Here is a 19,847-nt window from a genome sequence, read left to right as displayed (position 1 = left end):
CGAAAGGGTTGCATCGATAAATATGCATTCAGCTGCATATTTATCACCATAACTCATTCGGATTGTCCAACGATTTCCACGGACAACCCGATATGTGTAGATTGGGTACGTTCTCCATGATCTACCCCATTTCGAGACAAAATTTCGGCAGTGCCTCCCTGTTGTTCTATGGATGCACATTCTCTCGGCTTTTTGCCGAGACATGTATCAGGAGAACAGCGGGGAGGTGCTGCTGAAATTTTGTCTCGGAATTGGGTAGAGCATGAAGAACGTACTCAATCTACACACACTCGGGTGGGATTAGGACCTATCTTTACCTATTAGAGTGTAGGTTGCATGGACATAATAAAATTGACAAACTAAATTAACTGATGAATCTACATGTTGAATTATATATATATATATATATATATATTTCCTGGATGTCCAGTAGCTAAGCAAGATGAGTGATCGTGCATGGATGTACAACGGTCGCACTAGTCAGAAAGAGATTACTAATGAATGGTTAACAAAAACCAAGGGGTTTGTGAAAGCCGCATTTGTAAATGGATAGATGAAAAACTGGTGCCCCTCTGTCCGATGCAAGAATTGGGAAAAGAGGACATAGGATGGAATGGGCAAACACCTGCAGAAGAGTGGTTTTACGCCCGATTATATGGTGTGGACATTTCATGGTGAGTCTACCCAACGTGCCAGAGCTGAGGTGGTTCATCGTTGCACCGACGAGCATGGTACCGAGATGAAAGACATGGTGCAAAACTTTGATGATGCTCGGGATTCGGACAAAGAGATGGAGGAATCTGCAAAGGCCTTCAATGAAATGTTGGAGTCTTCAAAACATCCTCTTCACGAGCACACTGAGCTTTGTCAGCTGGAGGCCATCTCACAAATAATGGCTCTGAAGGCTCAATTGAACTTGGGTAGAGAATGCTACAACATGATGATGACTGTGTTTGAACGCTTTCTACCCAAACGCCATGTACTGCCTGCAAGCCTGTACCAGTCAGACAAAATCATCCGTGCTCTTAAGATTACCTATGAGAAGATACATGCATGTGAGAAAGGATCTGCCTTATTTAGGCCTGAGTGTATGGACTTGAACTATTGTCCCATTTCCATGTCTTCTAGGTATGTTGTGCTAGACAATGGTATCGGTGAGAAGACGCAGACCAAAATCCCCGTTAATGTTCTTCGGTATATGCCAATTGTACCATGACTTCAACGTCTTTTCATGGTCGAAGAGATGGCCAGACAGATAACATGGCACAAAATGGGCAAAAGAACCGAACTAGATGCATATGGGAATCTGCTGATGGTACACACATCGGATGGTGAAGCGTGGAGGCGCTTCGGTGCATTACATGCGGAAAAAGCGGCAGATCCAAGGCATCCTCGAGTAGCCTTCAAAACGGACATGTTCAGTGTGTCTGGTCTGACAGCAACCCAATACAGTTGTTGGCCCGTATTTGTCTTTCCACTCAGTCTCCCCCCCCCCGGACAAATTATGCAAAGAAAGAACATTTTCCTGACGTTGATAATTCCAGGGCCCAACTATCCGGGGAAGAATATCAATGTGTACATGCAACCGCTTAAGGAAGAATTGCAAGAAGCTTGGGATAATGGGTTCAAGACATACGACGCCTTTAGCAAACATAACTTCATAATGCATGTCTGGTGCATGTACTTGACGCATGACTTGCCGGCGTATGTGCTATTCGTTAGCTGGTGTGTGCATGGAAGGTTCCCATGCCCCACATGCAAGGCAGCTCTTGAGTTTCGTTGCCTATAGGAGGGTCACAAGTTTTCTTGCTTCGACCTTCATAGACAGTTCCTGAATCCTCGCCATAAGTTTAGGAAAGACAAGATGAATTTCATCAAAGGTAGAGTTGTCAAAAACTCTGCACCACCTAAGTTGACAGGCAAAGAGACCCTGGATCAGTTAAACACTCTCGAGCCAGATCCAGAGCGTCCAGGGTATTTCAAGGGGTATAATTTGAAACACGCATGGACTCACTGGACATGCTTGTGGGACCTGCCTTACTTCAAAGACCCCCTTTGCCCACACAACATCGATGTGATGCACACTGAAAAGAATATCGTCGAGGCACTTTTTGGTACATTGTTCGTCATAGAGGAGAAGTCAAAGGATAATACTAAGGCTAGAGTTGATCAAGAGGCGCTATGTCCTTAACTGTTACAAAACATGCAAGAACCGAAAGGGAAGCAGAACTAGACGAAGCAAAAGTCATGCTTCAATCTTGGAAGGCCAACTATGAGGGAAATTATCTTGTGGGTGAAAATGTAGTTGACGTTCCCCGATGGGTATGTAGTGAATCTAAAGAGGGGAGCGAGTCTTGACAAATTGAAAATATTTGGTCTCAAGAGTCATGATTGGCACATATGGATTGAGCGGGTAATGCCGGTGATGTTGTGTGGCTTCATCCCCGAGGATGAATGGCTAGTACTGGCAGAGCTGAGTTATTTCTTCCGTGTTCTTTGTGCGGAAGAAATATCGCTTGTCGTGCTAGAAGAAATGGAAGAGTTGGCACCGAAGTTGATCTGCAAGTTAGAGAAGATCTTTTCGCCGGGCTTCTTTAATCCAATGCAACACTTGATTTTGCATCTCCCGACCGAGGCAAGATTGGGGGGCCCGTGCAAAATCATTGGTGCTACGCAAATGAGAGGATGCAGAAGATGCTCCGAGCAAAATGTAAAAATAAACGTAGAATTGAAGCATCGATGGCCAATGCATTCATTACGGAGGAGGCGGCAAACTTCGTGACAGCACACTATGAAGCTGAAAATCATCATTTGCATCCGAAGCCTCAGTACAATGCTGGCGACGATAAAAAAGGTGGATCCAACCTCAGCCTATTCGAAGGGAATCTCACACCAGCCGGTGCTTCGAAACCAATATCGTTGGATGTCGAAGAATGGCCGACCATTTCGTTGTATATCTTCACCAACCTAATAGAAGTGCGGTCGTGCATCAAGTAAGTTCTCACGGTACATTGTTTCGCAACTTCTAATTCCTTTGAATTGCTCTTATTCCCAGATTTTTGTTTTGATATAGTCGGTACGATGCCAAATTCTCGGATGGAGCGGTGATCGAAAAGGAATCCATCAAAGAGTATGAGCTTCTGGCAAAGCAAGGAGGCGTCTTTCCCGGTTTCATCTCTTGGTTCAAACAAATGGTAATTTCCATTAGACCATTCCCATTTCTTCGTGTAATTTGCGGCTAATGCAACAATCCTTTCGTATTAAACTTGTAGGCTAATTCAGAGTCTATCGATGCCGAATTGAGACAAGTCGCTAATGGTTTGACTTTAAGGTCCGTTCATTTGACAAATACGACATTGATAGGTATTAGCAAAGAGTTATCTACGGCCGACTGAAAGTCTACAAATTGTTGTGTCTCTGCCATCGGCGATGGAGGTATCGAGTATTATGGGAGACTTGAAGCAATTTATGAACTTCTATTCTATGGTCAAAACGCGCCGAACGTCGTAGTCTTCAAATGTTACTGTTTCCAGTCGAAGGAGACTAGAAGGACTCATGAACATATAGGGCTAGTCGAAATCAAACAAAGCACCCATTTAGATGTTCCTGATGTCTATATTATGGCTCAATAGGCGACCCAAGTTCTCTATCTACTGTGGTCCTGCCAAACTGATCCAAATTTGAATGGTTGGGATGTCGTTTATGAAGTGCCACCACGTGTTAGACACCTCCCGCAATGAAGAGGATTATGAATCTCACATGAACCCAGACACATATGAAGGTGAATTCTTCCAAGAAACATGTCTTTCCAAAAAGCGCATCAAGAAACGCTCTACTTCACCCCAGAACATTGAAGTAGACAGCGATAGTGAACCCGACTTCACCCCTGAGCTGGAATAAGAAGAGCCTGAACAAGAAGAGGTTACTGTTGTGGATGACTTGTCAATGCTTGATTGATTACGTAAAGGTGGCCTTCCACATGTTGATGCCGCTGAACCCGATGAGCACTTCATTCATGATAGTGATGATGATGATGCATTTATTGATCCCGGAGCATTTATTGAACCCGACAATCAAGATTATTATTAGGTATTCAATTGTTTTTTGTTGTACTTGATTTATGTAGTTACTTGTATGATTGTATGATTTATATAGTTACTTGTATAATTTTCTTACTGTGTATGATTGTTTGTTATACATAGTGCCATGGTCTTCATATCCGTCCCTGTCGGCCCTCGCCGGTTTATTATTCGGATGTGGTATATTCTCTTTTATAACTATTTGTTGCATTTCGCATTTATGACAGTTATGGCCATCAAGTTGACATAGAGATATTTTTATCTAGGAGGTATGTGAACCGAATATCGCAACCGACCCTCTTGTCGAGAAGTTAAATTTAGTTGAAAAAGAAAATGAGTATTTGAAAGAAAAAATTAAAAGAATTGAAGAAGAGAAGATGAAATTGGAGTTGTATGTTGCCGATGTCGTCGATGATCACAAGATGAAGATGAATGCAAGGCGCTTGAAGATGGATGCACGGCGCTTGAAGATTAAGAAGATTAGAAAATATGCCTTTGATAATGAGGCTTGCTATCATTATGCCATTGGATCAATTGTTACCTTAGTTGCGATCTTCATCGCATTTGTTGTGATGAGGGTAAGTTTTCTCTAGTGTTTTGCTTAACAAATGCATAATTAGCTTCGTACATGCCTGTTAGCCCCATTATGCCACATACTTGCCTTATTTTTCCCAAAAAAGACGTACTTAGATAATTATCCTCCAAAATGACATAATTAGCTTATTTAGTTCATTTATGACATAAGTAGCTTATTCATTTCAAAAATGGCATAATAACCTTGGTTCTCTCGTAGATGTCATATGCTTAGCTTATTTTCCTCCTAAATGGCATAATTACCTAAGTTAGATAAAAAATGAGCTATACTTACGTAAGTTGGCTCAAAAATGGCATCATCACCTAGGTTAGCACAAAAAATGACATAATAAGCTTAGTTAGCTAAAAATGGCATAATTACTTATGTTAACTCTAAAATAACACAAATAAGGAATAAGAAGAAGAAAAATAAGAAAGAGGAGAAAAAGAAAGAATAGAAGAAGAAAGAGAAGAAAAAGAAAGAATAAAAGAAGAAGAATGAGAATGAGGAGGAAATGGATAAAAAGATAGAAGAGAAGAAGAAAGATGAGAAAAGAAGAAGAAGCCTCTTCTTCTTCTTTCTTCTTCCTAGTCTTCTTCTTCTTCTTCTAGTCTTCCTCTTCTTCTTCTAGTCTTCTTATTCTTCTTCTAACTTTCTTACTCCCATTTTTGCAGGTTTGATTCACTTCATGGAAGCAGCATTGATGGAATGCTAGTGTTTAGTTCTTGTTTTCATTTGTATTGATGAACAAATGTGAAACTATGTATCTGTATATATGGATGAACTCCGTGAAACTATGTATGTATTGGATCTTTTAATACCCTATGTGTTATGTTGCATTGATGGACTTCTAGATGTTTGATACATGGGCTATGTTTGAGGTTGAAACTATATATATCATATATATCTTTTGAAAATGCAGGGATAGAACAGAAAACAGAAAAAACGGCAACAATACAGAAACTTTGCCGTCTGCCACCGACGGCAAAGGGACCTTTGCTATCTGTCGCGGACGGCAAAGAAGCCACGTGGCAGCAACCTGTGCAACCTAGGAGCTGACCCATTGGTCACTTTTCTGTCCGTGGCAGACGACAAAGGTTGGGCAGCTTTGTCGTCTGCTGGCGGACAACAAAGGCTGGGCAGCTTTGCCGTCTGCTTGCGGACAACAAAGCCTGTCGTTAGCCACCTAACATGGCTAATGCATAGTTTTTGCCATCCATGTTCTTTGCTGTCTGCCACTGACGGCAAAGGGACTTTGTCGTCCGCTTTGCGGAAGCAGACAGCAAAGAACCTGTTTACCGTCACTCTCTTTGCCGGGCAGGTTTGCCGTCGGTGGCAGACGGCAAAGGGCTTTGCTGTCCGCTTTTGGTGGCTTTGCCGTCCACCATGGCAGACGGCAAATAAGCTGATTCCTGTAGTGGCTCCAGTATTTTTTATTTATTCCAAAATAAATCTTCATAAAATTTCAGCTCATTTGGAGATGTGTAGAATAGGTATCTCTGACGTAGCTTTTTCAGGTTCAGAATTCCAGCTGCCGACAATTTCCCTCTTGATGTAAATCTTGCTTATTAAGAGAGAAAGGCATTAGAATTGCTCCACAAAATGTTATATTGATTAAAAACATTATTAATAATAGTAGAAAATCATGATGCAAGATGGACGTATCACCTATATGTTTATATCCTGTTACGTGCATATATTTGTGCATCAACCATGAATGTATGTTTACCATACTTTGCTTCTTTCCGGTACTTGCTTTTTTCCGCTAGAGTTTGGAACCAATGTTAAGTATGAGCCTACCTACGAGGAAATTTCAGAGGATCAGACGTATCACCAGGATGATGATCTATCAAGCAAGGACGATCATTACCTTGGATACTTGTACTAGCTTTTCTTGCAATACTTCTTGTGATGCTTTCATGGTTACCTGTTTACCTATCCACTATCAAGCCATTTATATTACCAAGATACAACCTCTACCTCCACCTCCTAGCAAACTTGCTTTTCTATGTTACCTCTTGCTTACCTACTTAGTATGCATCCTTAGGTCGTTGCCAGGTCAGATCTTATGCCATGCTTTACTTGGATTATGCTTAATTATGTTACTATGAGTCACTTTCTGAAATTCTTCTCGAGAAAATTAATTTGGTAGGCTAACGGTAACATTGAGAGGCCGGGCATAATTTCTTGGTGTTTTGTTCCACTTGAACCACCCTAGTGCGCGATCTTATTATTATGTTCCATGAATGAGCGCACTAGGGGATCTTCCTGTTCCTTAGATGTCAGACTATTTCCATAGTACAACCTGGTTTTCTCGGTTTTGTTCTTCCGCATACACTCTATGGGGGGCATGCACCTCCTGGCTGGATTCTATCCAATGTGAAGCTGATCACGGGACTACTCTTGGAATAGCAGATAGTCACCAACCTCTCACCATGGTTAGGACCAGATTGGGGTCATGGCCAGATTTACGATTTGGTTACCACTAAACGGGTGGCCATGGACTTGTTTGTTATGTGCGAAACAATGTTGAGTCATCTACATTGGGTTGTAGCAGATTTTGATGGGTGAACGAGTACGAATACCTATAATGGGTCACTGGTGCACCCCTGTAGGGATAAATCTTTTCAAAAAATCTTGTCCGCAGTTATGGACATGTAGCTTGGTAATAGTTCATAGATCAACTTCAAACTAATAACTAAAATTTGCCAATGTGCGAGTGTCTTGATTATCTCTTCTTCGTGGGGTATACGAAGGGGAGGACAAGGTAGTGTTATGATTGTGTAGGCAGGTGAAATAGGGGATTAGTACATGAGATACCTTGCTATTGATTATGATCTTTCATCTTATATCTATTTAGACAACTTACTTTGTAGTTAGTGCTTAGTGCCTGCGGCTTCACCACTTATCCCCTCAATGCCTAATTGTATTGTTAGTGCTAGTACCCGTGGTAATGAGACTTGCTGAGTATCTTTATACTCACCCTTGCAACAATAACTCGAAGAGTACTTCTACAATTGGGATGCAGATTCCAGATGCTATTATGTTGACTTCGATGACGTCGACGAGTAGAATAGTGGATTCCGGACGGTAGCTTGGAACCCAACGAGGGATCGCATGTTTTATCTTCCATCCTCTTAGGCACATGTTGGATTTTTTTTTACTTTACTCATGCTATCTTCAGATGTGGTAATGTAATGTTGGACCGACTTGTCTCTAATTGTAACAAATTAGGATTTTTCACAATTTTATTGCCCTATTTATATTTATATGTTGCATCATATGTGGTGGTGCTATTATGATATTCAATTTGTAGAGTCCGCATCATATGACAATGCTTGTACTCCCTCCGGTCCATTTTACTCCGCGTATTAGAATTTATGAGTCAAACATTGCAATGTTTGACCAAATTTATATTAAAGAATATCAATATCTACAATACTAAATATATATAATATGAAACTACATTTCGTAACGAATCTAACAATAATGATTAGGCACTGTGAATGTTGATAGTTTTTCTATATATATGGTAAAAGTAGAGGTACTTTGACTTTGAACAAAACTTATATGCAGACTAAAAATGACCGGAGGGAGTATGTTATGAAGCGGAAAAAAATTATATGAGACTAGGTCTCACGGTTAGCAGGTGAGACCCGCCCTGATGGATGACACGTAGCATTCACAAATTACAAAGCATCTAATCTGCCCCTCCCCCCTCCCTGATTTCAAGTGGGGGATGTGATAGATGCTTTGTGATTTGTGAATGCCATGTGTCATCCATCAGGATGGGTCTCGCGTGAGACCTGATCTCATAGAATTCTTTTCCATTATGAAGCTATGTGTTACAACGGTACTATATGTGTTTCTATTCCAAATACAAACTGTAAGGTCTATATTTAGAATAATAATGCATATAAGGACTTACAGGAGACACGGTGACATGTTCCTTTTTACAGGTTCAAATATGAATCACATACGGAGCAAAATGAGTGAATCTACACTATAAAATATGTCTATATACATCTGTATGCAGCCCTTATTAAAATCTCTAAAAGGACATGTATTTAGAAATGGAGGGTAAGTTAACGTACTATATTTAGTAAGGAATTAATAAATTCAATTAATAATACTGATTATATAATCTTCACTGTTATATATGGAAGAAAATAATATGCAGCTAATGCACAATGATGAGCAAGATAACAAGCAAAATTATTGATAATGACTATACAATCTTAATTTGCTTCCAATTATATACTTTCGGTAGGTGTGTTATAAAAACAAAAATACATGTGCTGTAGCATTAAGTGGCTTCCGGGTTAAAGAATTGCCACTGAACCAAATCGGGAAGTGAAATATCGTCTATATATACTCCGTAGTCCGTACTGCTTCAGCACGCCTACTCAAACAGACGGACACCAAGATGGATCCTCTGGTCACCCTCCCCAACGACCTAATTTTCATGGAAGTCTTGGTGCGACTGCCCGTGAAATGCCTTGCGAGCTGCAAATTCGTCAGCCCCTACTGGCGCGCCCTCATAGAGTGCGGCGACTTCGTCAGCCACCACCGCAACCGTTCGAGAGCGAGTCGGCCGTCCATTCTCGTCATCCCCCGCAAGAATGGCATCGAAGACGAAGAAGAGTTCTCCGACGACATCAGCTTCTACCGCCTCGCGCCGGGACAGGCGCCCGACACCTTCGAGGACGAGGCAGAGCTGATGCTGGAGAAGGCGTGCCCACCCGAAGCGGAAGGCATCACGAACGTGATCTACCCCATGCACTGCGACGGCCTGGTCGCCATCGCGACCGGCACGGACCAGGTATTCCTGTGCAACCCAGCCACCAAGGAGTTCGTCGCGCTGCCGCTCGGCACCCCGGACGTCGACATCCACCGCATGAGGCCTCCATCGGCAGCCATCGGCTACGACCAGTGGAAGAACCAGTACGTCGTCGCCAGGTACTTCTACCGGCGCCGGTGCTACAAGAAGCCCAGCGGCAAGCTTGACTACGACATCGGGCACGAGGTATTCACGCTCGGGAATAACTCCTGGTCCTGGGAAGCCACCGCCGACCCTCCTCACGCTATCGGTGACACGCCACCGGTGTGCACGCGAGATGCCATCTACTGGGGGTGCGACGGCAGCGAAGACCCCCGGCCGAGCTCGCTGATGCGGTTTAGCCTGCGCTACAGGACGTTCGACTTGGTTCCATGCCCTCCTCGTTTCGCCTACAACTCCGGCATCGAGCATCTGGCAGATCTGGGCGGCAAGCTGTGCCACGTCAACATTGCGACCTCGGAGACGGCCTTTGACGTGTGGCAGCTGGCGGACGACGGGACACTGTGGTTGCCGCGCTGCCGGATTGATCCAGATGATGTTAGTTTCGGCTCCGATGCCTTCTTGCCACTTTTGGCCGCCGGTGGCAGGATGCTGACGATGGTGTCCGACGTCGACCAGAGGTTGTACTGGTGCGATGAGAGGAGCGGAGATGTTGAAAAGGTGATGGACCTGGAAGATATCGATTTGGAGGGATGGGACGACTCAAACTACTGCATTCACCACGTCGTCCCTTATAGGGAGAGTCTCATCTCCATCAGGAACTATATGGTGTAATGCTGCTAGTCTTATCTTTTTTAATTTCATGTTTTGTTCATTAGTAGCTAGGTTCAGCATACAATAAAGGGTTTGAGTGATATCAGGTTTTTGTCCCATAGTTTGTGTCTGAAGCAGGCACAAGTCAGTGGGTTTCCTGATATTGCTCCGAGCTCGCTACTTCTCTTTCCCCGCATCCTGTTCTTGCAGTTACCAAAAATACTTTGTATTTCCGTTATGAGAGTAATGGAAAGGGGTAGCCCGGCTCGAATAAAATAAAAATTAAAGGTTTTGAGTTATGGTATGTGCAACTAGCAATAATATGAGTAGAGTCCAAAATCTTAGGTAGTAGTGTAATTTTCTCTAAAACTGGGCTAGAATATCGAGCATGAATTGTAAAAATATACATGCATGTGCAACCTCCATAAAAGAGAAGTGCTTTGGTACCCTTACCCCCCAATCCAAAAATATTGAAAAGGTTTCTTATTTTTGTTCACCCAGTCAAGAGATTAATTCTCTGAATTACTCGGTAATTAATTAATTAGAAACTATTCCTAAACCATTTTGTATTTCTAACTCTCAATTGACTCGCCTCCGCCCCTCGTCGAGATTTTGCTCTTCCCTTTCAGGCTCGAGCAAATTCCCTCACGTCCCACCATACCGCCGCTCCCTGCCTGCTCCTTTTTAATCCAAGGGTAAGTTATGATCTTAACCATAGATCTGCTTTAAAAATTCTAAACATTTTAAAGGGGTTGCCCAAGCACGCCTGCCATAAAAACTCAAGTGTGTCTTCACAATAAAATTTTCCATTCATCATGGTAAGAAAATGGCTTGACTGTGAGCTATCGTTTTGAATTACCGGACGCATTTTGTGACCCCCTTATTCTGGTATAGTTTTATTAGCTTAGTGACAAGACAACATGGGTACTCTCTCCATCCATCTGGAAAATTAAAGTCGGCGTTAAAATTGGAGTGACCAGATGAGATTGTACCAAATTATAGAAGAAAACGCGACAGTTCCATCGTGACTCATCAATAGAATTCCGCTAGGAAATCCGAATTTTTTAATTGGCGGACAAATTACGGTTGCATTATTTTGGTATGATTTTATAATCTTAGCGGCAATATGAGTTACTCCATCCATCGATCTAGATAAGGCTGCGATAATAAGGAGTAACCCTGAGGAGAACCGATCGTCGATTGGGTGGCTAGAGGAGTGGGTGTGCTCCTAGCCCACCAGCATTCGAGTCTTGGACTCGGCGCTTTGTGCTCGGTGTTTCTTCTATAAAAACTAAGCGCACGAATGTGAGAAATGTTGTGGACTCAATCTTTCGAATTCATGTTTTGTTCATTGGTAGCTAAATTTTCAACATACAATAAAGGGTTTGAGTTTTGGTACGTGCAGTGCAGCTATAGCGATCATATATGAGTATAAAGTCCAAACTCTACCAAGTGTGATTTTCTCTGAATTTGGTCGTACCATCGTGTAAAATATACATGTGCCTACTGCCCATAAATACGAGCAATGCTACATCCACGGGCTGTTTACGTACGTTTTACAGGGCTAGAGCAGTTGGCAACTTTTGATTGGACAATAATATTTCCATTCATCAACAAGATGGTTTGTCAGCTAACTTTTTTAGTTCACGATCGAATATTGTGGCTGATCTATTTTGGCATCCCTTTTATTAGTTTACTGATTTCATGAGTTACACCCCCTTATCAAGGTAAAGTTGCGATAGCATAGGAGTAACCAGGTGGATCGAGTCAAATTCGACCCGGAAAAGCGGCCGTTTCTCCGTAATTAATCACTATAGACAAGCATTGTAAAATCCGGTCTGACGCGTGGGCCCTCCACAATTAACATGTCATGTTATGCATGACTCTTCTACATGGTTTGCAAACATGCTATCTATAGGGGTCCTAGCGCATAATGGACACATGCCCACTGTAAAGCAGTAACTATTGGCATGATGGTCTCGCCGCGGCTCTCTACTCCACAGGGATCTGGCTGGCTTACAATCTAGCTCACGAACACTCCGCATTCACACTGAATCGAAGAAGGGGATCCTTTCCTAGATCTAGCCAAGTCAAAAGTTATGTGGTACATGGAATGTACTCACAAGAAAACCAAATACAAATAACCCAAGAAATGCATTCACACAAGGAAGCAATGCATCTTACCTCACAAGCAGCTAGGTAGTATATTATAGTCGCAAAGCAAGTTGTAAGATTATGCAAAATAAGTTATTCATGGCATAGCTTAATAGTTAATAGTCGATCAAACTCATGCGAGAGAATATTTAGACTCGGTTTAACTGCACCATGTAGACATTACATATTTTTCATTCCCTTCTATTATGTCGAGCTTAACTAGATTACTATGGGAAAATGGTTGTATGTCAAGTGCTCGTTTATTTGCTCACTGCATTTCTATGGGCACTCTACAAAGAACTGCCTAAACCGTGTGCCTAGGGGAAACACATGGCAAAGGACCACATAAACCGAGTGCCCATCAAAAAATACTCAGCAAACCGGGGCCCTCGGTCTTGATCCACGTTTGCCGAGTGCAGGACCACAAACCCCCGGCATACACGTGGCAATACCTACAAACATGTGGTAGGCGGAAGCCTAATGACGGTGCACGTATTTCTGAGTGTCGCTTGTCAGACACTCAGAAAATGGATGATCCGTTAGCACACGACTTTGATTTTGTTGCGCTACATAATATTTGCCGAGTGCCTTGGCAAAGTTTTTTTTCATTTGTATTCCTTTGCTCTATTTTATTTTCTTGCCCCCATCATATTTCTCTCCATATCTTTACTTGTGCCACTCTTTACCACCCTTTCTTTCCCACCACTATTTTTCCGCCACCTCTTATTTCTATCCTTCCGCCACTTTCTCCCGCTTAGTGATTTCCCGGCACTCTTCTCCCTCCCTTTTTTGTTCTGTTGTCACGAGCCTATATATAACATGAGTAAAAGGTGATGTCCTCCCATGGCCTTCATGATCCACCGGTATGCTAGTGGATGTGTCTGCGGAGGTTGCAACTATAGGAAAGGAGAGGGGTAGCCACGTGGGAGTGAGTGTCATCGCGATGTAAGAGGACACTATGGGTTTATGTCATTAAGTGCATCTTCATACATTTAATGAATATAAGTTTGAAATACAAGCACATGAATAGTGGCAACAAATAAGTAAAAATTACGAGACAAGCCATGCTATCATTATATGGCCCCTAGAGGATGTGGGAAGAATATGAACTACGGGTACATGAAATCATGGATAGAAATGCATTAAAAATCCTATTTGTGATCTTGAGACTATGATGTGGCCTTGTCCAAAGAAATAAAAGAGGAGTCCTAGACATCGGGTGGCACTAGTATATGTCGGTGCTATACAAACGGTTTTTAACCCCTTTCCGCGATGGCATTTGGAACGGTCGCCAAGTGAGTGGGCGATAGGGGGTCCTTCCCACACGACCCAGAAATCATCGGGGATATGCCCTCCTAAGACACCAAATGAGCTCGTGTGCAATCGGGCGAGGCATCGAAACCCAATCATTTCCGTAGGTATGTACATCCTACACGGTGAATCCTAGAAAAAAAATTCCGTAGGTATGTACATCCCACACGGTGACTGAGGGAGTCCTGGATTAGGGGGTATCCGGACAGCCGGATTATATCCTTTGGCCGGACTGTTGGACTATGAAGATACAAGGTTGAAGACTTCGTCTCGGGTCCGGATGGGACTCTACTTGGCGTGGAAGGCAAGCTAGGCAATACGGATATGTATATCTCCTCCTTTGTAACCGACCTTGTGTAACACTAGCCCCCTCCGGTGTCTATTTAAAACAGAGGGTTTTAGTCCGTAGGACAACATACAATCATACCATAGGCTAGCTTCTAGGGTTTAGTCTCTCCGATCTCGTGGTAGATCAACTCTTGTAATACTCATATCATCAAGAATAAATCAAGCAGGACGTAGGGTTTTACCTCCATCAAGAGGGCCCCAACCTGGGTAAAACATCGTGTCCCCTGCCTCCTGTTACCATCGGCCTTAGACGCACAGTTCGGGACCCCCTACCCGAGATCTGCTGGTTTTGACACCGCCATTGGTGCTTTCATTGAGAGTTTCTCTGTGACGTCGCCGTAAGGAAGGATGCCTCATCTCGTTGTTAAAAACAACATTACCGCCGGGGGAGCTCTGGCTGTCGGCCAAACTCTCCGGCTAGGCAGTTTCGTCATGACTGCCTGTTCGGCCGCTGCACCGATGATGACTTCTTAGGACATCAGAAACAGCCTCCACGTCGGCTCGGAATTCGCCGAGCAGATGGATCCAATGGAGCTCTCTTCCCTAAACGAACTCTTGGATCGCATCGCCGCCTTGGGAGTCGCTACGGACTATGATCTGATTGGGCTTAAACCCGATCGAAGGGAGATTAACTCTCCACCGGTCACCCATCATGTTGCGGTGGTGGAGGAACAATGCGGTGATTCTTCCTCTATCTTGAGTACTAACTATGTACGAATTGCTGAGCTCTCCAAGCCGGATACCCGTTTACGGGAGGACATTACCCAATCCCTGAACCTAGAGTCAGGCAGCGGGCCAGAATCATCGGGCAACATACCGGAATCCGAACTTCCAAGATCGGAAACCCCTCGCCCCTGGGTCTCGATCGGGTAGGGGTCTGGACTCAAATCCACCCACCCACACAGACATAAACGATCTTTCCCACATCAGGAAAGAGCCCCATGAAACAGTACATCATTATTGGGCCAGATTCCTCGTGATGAACAAGGTTAAGGACTGCCGCGAGGAAGACGCAGTCTCACTTTTCTGCAATAACTGCACGGACAAGGGAATCCTTAATGCCATAAGTCGCCGTGACATATCACGCTTCGCCGACTTGGCGTCCATGGTACGAAAGTACTGTGCGATGGAAAGTGCCTGGAAAACCGAAATGAAATTTTGGGATAATCCGGCTCCGAATATGCACCCAGTCCGAGGTAAAAGGGTGCACTATCATAAGACACCCGAGTTCATTACAAAGAAACAAAAACCCTCTATAGGTCATGGAACCGTACTGGAGGGATGACTTAACGGACCCTGCAAAATTCATAGCACAGCGGATACAATACCAACCCACAACCTTAGAGCATGTTGGGTCCGGTAGGTGGCCAAAAGTGGTGAGGATCTTCTTATCCCAAATACCACAGAGCACCATCCCGTGGATAACAATACGGTTTTAACAGTCTTTGAGACCTTTGCGTCAAATAATAGGCGCAAGCGAACACTTCGCAGCATTGCCAAAATCTGCCACATAGCAGCAATAAATCCATGGAGTGACACGGCTATTACCTTCAATGCCAGTGACAAACCTAAATTCCGAACAGCCAGAGCACCAGCCGCACTAGTCCTCAGTCCAAATGTGGACGGCTTTCGACTCACCAAAGTACTCATGGACGGCGGCAGGGGATTACACCTCATCTATGAGGAAACTCTTCAAAAAATGGAAATAGACTGGAACCGCATTGAGCAAAGTAGAACAAACTTCAGAGGAATAATACCCAGTCGGGAAGCACGATGCGCTGGGAAAATCACACTAGATGTGGTATTCGGTACGCCATAGAACTATAGGTCCGAAGAAATCACATTTCAAGTGGCCCCGTTCAGCAGTGGATACCACGCCCTTTTAGGATGTGAGGCGTTCATGATCTTCCAAGTTGTACCCCATTATGGGTACATGAAGCTCAAAATGCCCGGGCCCAACGGAATCATCACTCTCGCCAGTGATCCGGACACAGCACACCGCGCCGAAAACAAAACAGCCACACTGGCCCTCAAGGCATTATCCGAAGCCCTCTCGGCCGAGGAATTAACCACGCTACGCTCCACGGTGGACAGGGACGATGTGATAGTCGATAAGAGATCCAAGTCCACCTCTTTTAAAAAAGTGGATGAAATAGTCAAATTCCAAATCCACCCAACAGACCCTACAAAAACAGCCTCCATCGGGGCACAGTTAAGCCCCGCCGTGGACGCCGCACTACGAGAGTTCCTGCGCGAGAATTGGGACATATTCGCCTGGCATCCCTCAGACATGCCAGGAATCCCACGCAGGCTGGCCGAGCATAGCCTCAATATCCTAAAGGGATTCAAGCCGGTCAAGCAGGCTCTTCGGCGTTTCTCTGAACCTAAGAGACAGGCCATGGGAGAGGAACTAGCCAAGTTATTGGAGGCCGGATACATCAGAGAAATAAAACACCCGGACTGGCTAGCAAACCTGGTGATGGTACCAAAGAAGGATAAATCCTGGCGCCTTTGTGTCGATTTCAAGGACCTCAATAAAGCTTGCCCAAAGGATCCCTTCCCCCTCCCCGCATTGATCAAATTATTGATGCTACCGCAGGACACGAGTCATTGTGTTTCCTCGACGCATACTCCGATTACCACCAAATCAAGATGACGGGGTCCGACCAAGCCGCAACGGCAGTCATCACACCATACGGTCCCTTCTGTTTCAACACAATGCCTTTTGGGCTCAAAAACGCTGGCGCAACATATCAGCGCATGATTCAGACATGTCTGGAGAAACAAATCGGCAAAACAGTAGAGGCATATGTAGATGATGTGGTCGTCAAAACTAAACACGTCGACTCTCTGACAGATGACTTGAGTCTCACATTCGACAACCTCCGAACATACGACATCAAGCTCAATCCGGAAGAATGTGTTTTCGGCGTACCGACCGGAAAGCTCCTGGGTTTCATTGTCTCCAGTAGAGGTATTGAAGCTAATCCGGCCAAAATCCGAGCTTTGTCACAGTTGGCTACCCCAACAGACCTCAAACAAATCCAGAAGTTAACTGGATGTGTGGCGGCTCTAAGCCGCTTTATCTCCCGCTTGGGAGAAAAGGCATTACCCCTTTATCGCCTCCTTCGGCGCACCGAACACTTCGAGTGGACGGACACTGCCAGAGCCGGATTGGAAGAAATAAAAGCCATACTGGCAACCAACCCAATCCTGGCCACGCCAAACATCGGCGAACCAATGCTATTATACATCGCGGCAACTCATCAAGTTGTAAGCGCAGTGCTCATCGTCGAATGAGAAGCGGACGGACATAAATTCCCTCTTCAAAAGCGGGTATATTATGTATCCACTGTCCTCACTCCATGCAAATCACGGTACCCACATTATCAAAAGATAGCCTATGCGGTATTCATGGCATCCCGGAAACTGCGACACTACTTTCAAGAGTGTTCGATTACAGTAGCCTCGGAGGTGCCACTCAATGATATTATAAACAATCGCGACGCCACGGGCCGGATTGCCAAATGGGCCATTGAGCTCCTCCCGTTCGACATAACATACAACCCCCGGGGAGCCATTAAATCACAAGTATTGCCCGACTTTGTCGCCGAATGGACGGAAGCCGAACTCCCTAAAGAGTACGATGCATACTCCAATTGGATTATGCACTTCGACGGCTCCAAAATGCTGGCTGGACTGGGCGCTGGCGTCATCCTGACGTCCCCAACCGGAGATACAGTTCAATACGTACTGCAGATACTGTACACAGACTCCAACAATGCAGCCGAATACGAAACCCTGTTACATGGTCTTCGGATGGCAGTTTCCATGGGCATTCAGAGCCTGGAGGTGCGTGGGGATTCGAACCTCGCAATATCCCAAATAAATGGAGACTTTGATGCCAAGGATCCGAAGATGGCGGCCTATCGTAACGTCATTCTAAATATGTCAGCTCGGTTTGAGGGGCTCGAATTTCACCATGTGGCTCGGGAAAACAATCAGGCGGCGAATATCCTTGCCCGCATCGGCGCAAAACGCGATGCGGTCCCCCCCCAACATCTTTTTAGAGAGGTTGTTTAAGCCATCCGTGGTATGGGAGGGGGACACTGGCAATATTAGTCCGGACCCGGCCACAACACTCGATACCGAACACTCCGACATAATCGGAGGCTCTGCCACCGAAATAACACCTTCAGCCCACGTAATAATGGCCATCATAGCCCCGTGGACAGAACCATTCCTGGCCTACCTAACTAGGAAGGAACTTCTAGAGGACCAAAATGAGGCATGCTGCATAATGCGGCGATCTAAGGCCTACAGGGTCCATGAGGGAGAATTGTATAAGAAAAGCACAATCAGAGTCCTTCAAAGGTGCATCTCCGAAGAGGAAGGGCGGAACCTTTTGGCAGAAATTCATGCCGGACTCGGCGGCCACCACGCCGCAGCCCGGGCTCTTGTAAGCAAGGCCTTCCATACAAGATTCTATTGGCCGACGGCCCGGGCAGATGCACAGGACTTGGTCCAACGCTGCGCCGGTTGCCAGCTTTTTGCAAATCAAAGCCACATGCCACCCACCGGCCTCCAAACAATCCCCATTACATGGCCCTTCGTGGTCTTGGGGCTTGACATGGTTGGACCCCTTAAAGGGGGAACCCACAAGAAAAAATACTTACTGGTCATGGTGGGTAAATTCACCAAATGGATAGAAGCCAAACCTGTTAAAACAGCCGAATTCGGACCGGTGATAGACTTCATATCCGGGGTCGTACACCGTTATGGCGTCCCCCACAGCATCATCACTGACAACGGCACGAACTTCACGGCCGATGAGGTAAAACTCTGGTGCAGCAAAATGGGCATCAAGCTCGATTATGCTTCAGTCTATCACCCACAAACCAAAGGCCAAGTTGAGCGAGCAAACGGTCTTATAATGAGCAGCATTAAATCCAGATTAGTGCGGTCCTTAACGGAGTCTAACACGCACTGGGTAGAGGAGCTCGACTCCGTACTCTGGGGGCTGTGGACCACGCCGAATCGTAGTACCGGATATACACCCTTCTTTATGGTGTACGGCGCAGAGGCAGTCTTGCCCTGTGACATAATTCATGACTCACCTCGAGTGCGCATGTACAAAGAAAGAGAAGCCGAGCTCGATCGGCAGGACAGTCTGGACACCAGGAGGAGGAGCGCGACGTGGCAAAAGCCCGTTCCGCATTTTATCAGCAACAGGCTCGCAGATACCAAAGCAGAGAAGTACGGGCCAAAACTTATAACGTTGGCGAACTAGTTCTACGCCTGCCGGATAAGAAAAAGAACAAGCTCGAGCCCAAATGGGAAGGTCCGTTCATTATTGACCAAGTTCTGACCGGTGGAGCATACCGTCTACCGGATGCATCGACTAATTGACTCGAGCCAAACCCATGGAACGCGGCTAGGCTCGGAAGATTCTATGCCTAGTGCCGGACTCTATGTTCGTCTCCTTCCTCTGTCCATTTTTTGCATATACATTATCTGTCTTGTTTTTCTTTCTTTCTTTCTTTTATTCTTTCTTTAGGCCTTCAAGGGCCAACTTCTGCATCGCTTGCACATTATAGATGCGCTAGCCACGCTCATCATACCTGGGGGCTTCTGTCACAGAAGCTTAATTATTTATCTGGGCCTCATGCCCCGCACATGTGTTATACTTCCGCATGTACCTTTTTTCACCATTATATGCATCGATATGACTTAAGTTTTGGCCAAGCTGGGTTGCCTGGCTCTTGTATTTATGCCCTACGTTCCCGTT

At 44.9% G+C, this 19,847-nt stretch overlaps 1 protein-coding gene across 1 annotated transcript; it reads left to right on the top strand.

Moving 5' to 3' along the window:
* The first annotated feature begins 9,079 nt into the window (after window positions 1–9,079).
* Window positions 9,080–10,267, top strand: LOC125541782 (putative F-box protein At5g15660). The gene has a single exon (XM_048705111.1). The coding sequence runs from the start codon at window positions 9,080–9,082 to the stop codon at window positions 10,265–10,267; it is 1,188 nt and encodes a 395-aa protein (XP_048561068.1).
* Window positions 10,268–19,847: the final 9,580 nt, after the last annotated feature.

The sequence above is a fragment of the Triticum urartu genome, chromosome 2 (genome assembly GCF_003073215.2).
Source record: "Triticum urartu cultivar G1812 chromosome 2, Tu2.1, whole genome shotgun sequence".
NCBI classification, from domain to species: domain Eukaryota; kingdom Viridiplantae; phylum Streptophyta; class Magnoliopsida; order Poales; family Poaceae; genus Triticum; species Triticum urartu.
The sequence above is the reverse complement of the archived record's forward strand: the minus strand, read 5'-3'. Positions and strand labels throughout refer to the sequence as shown.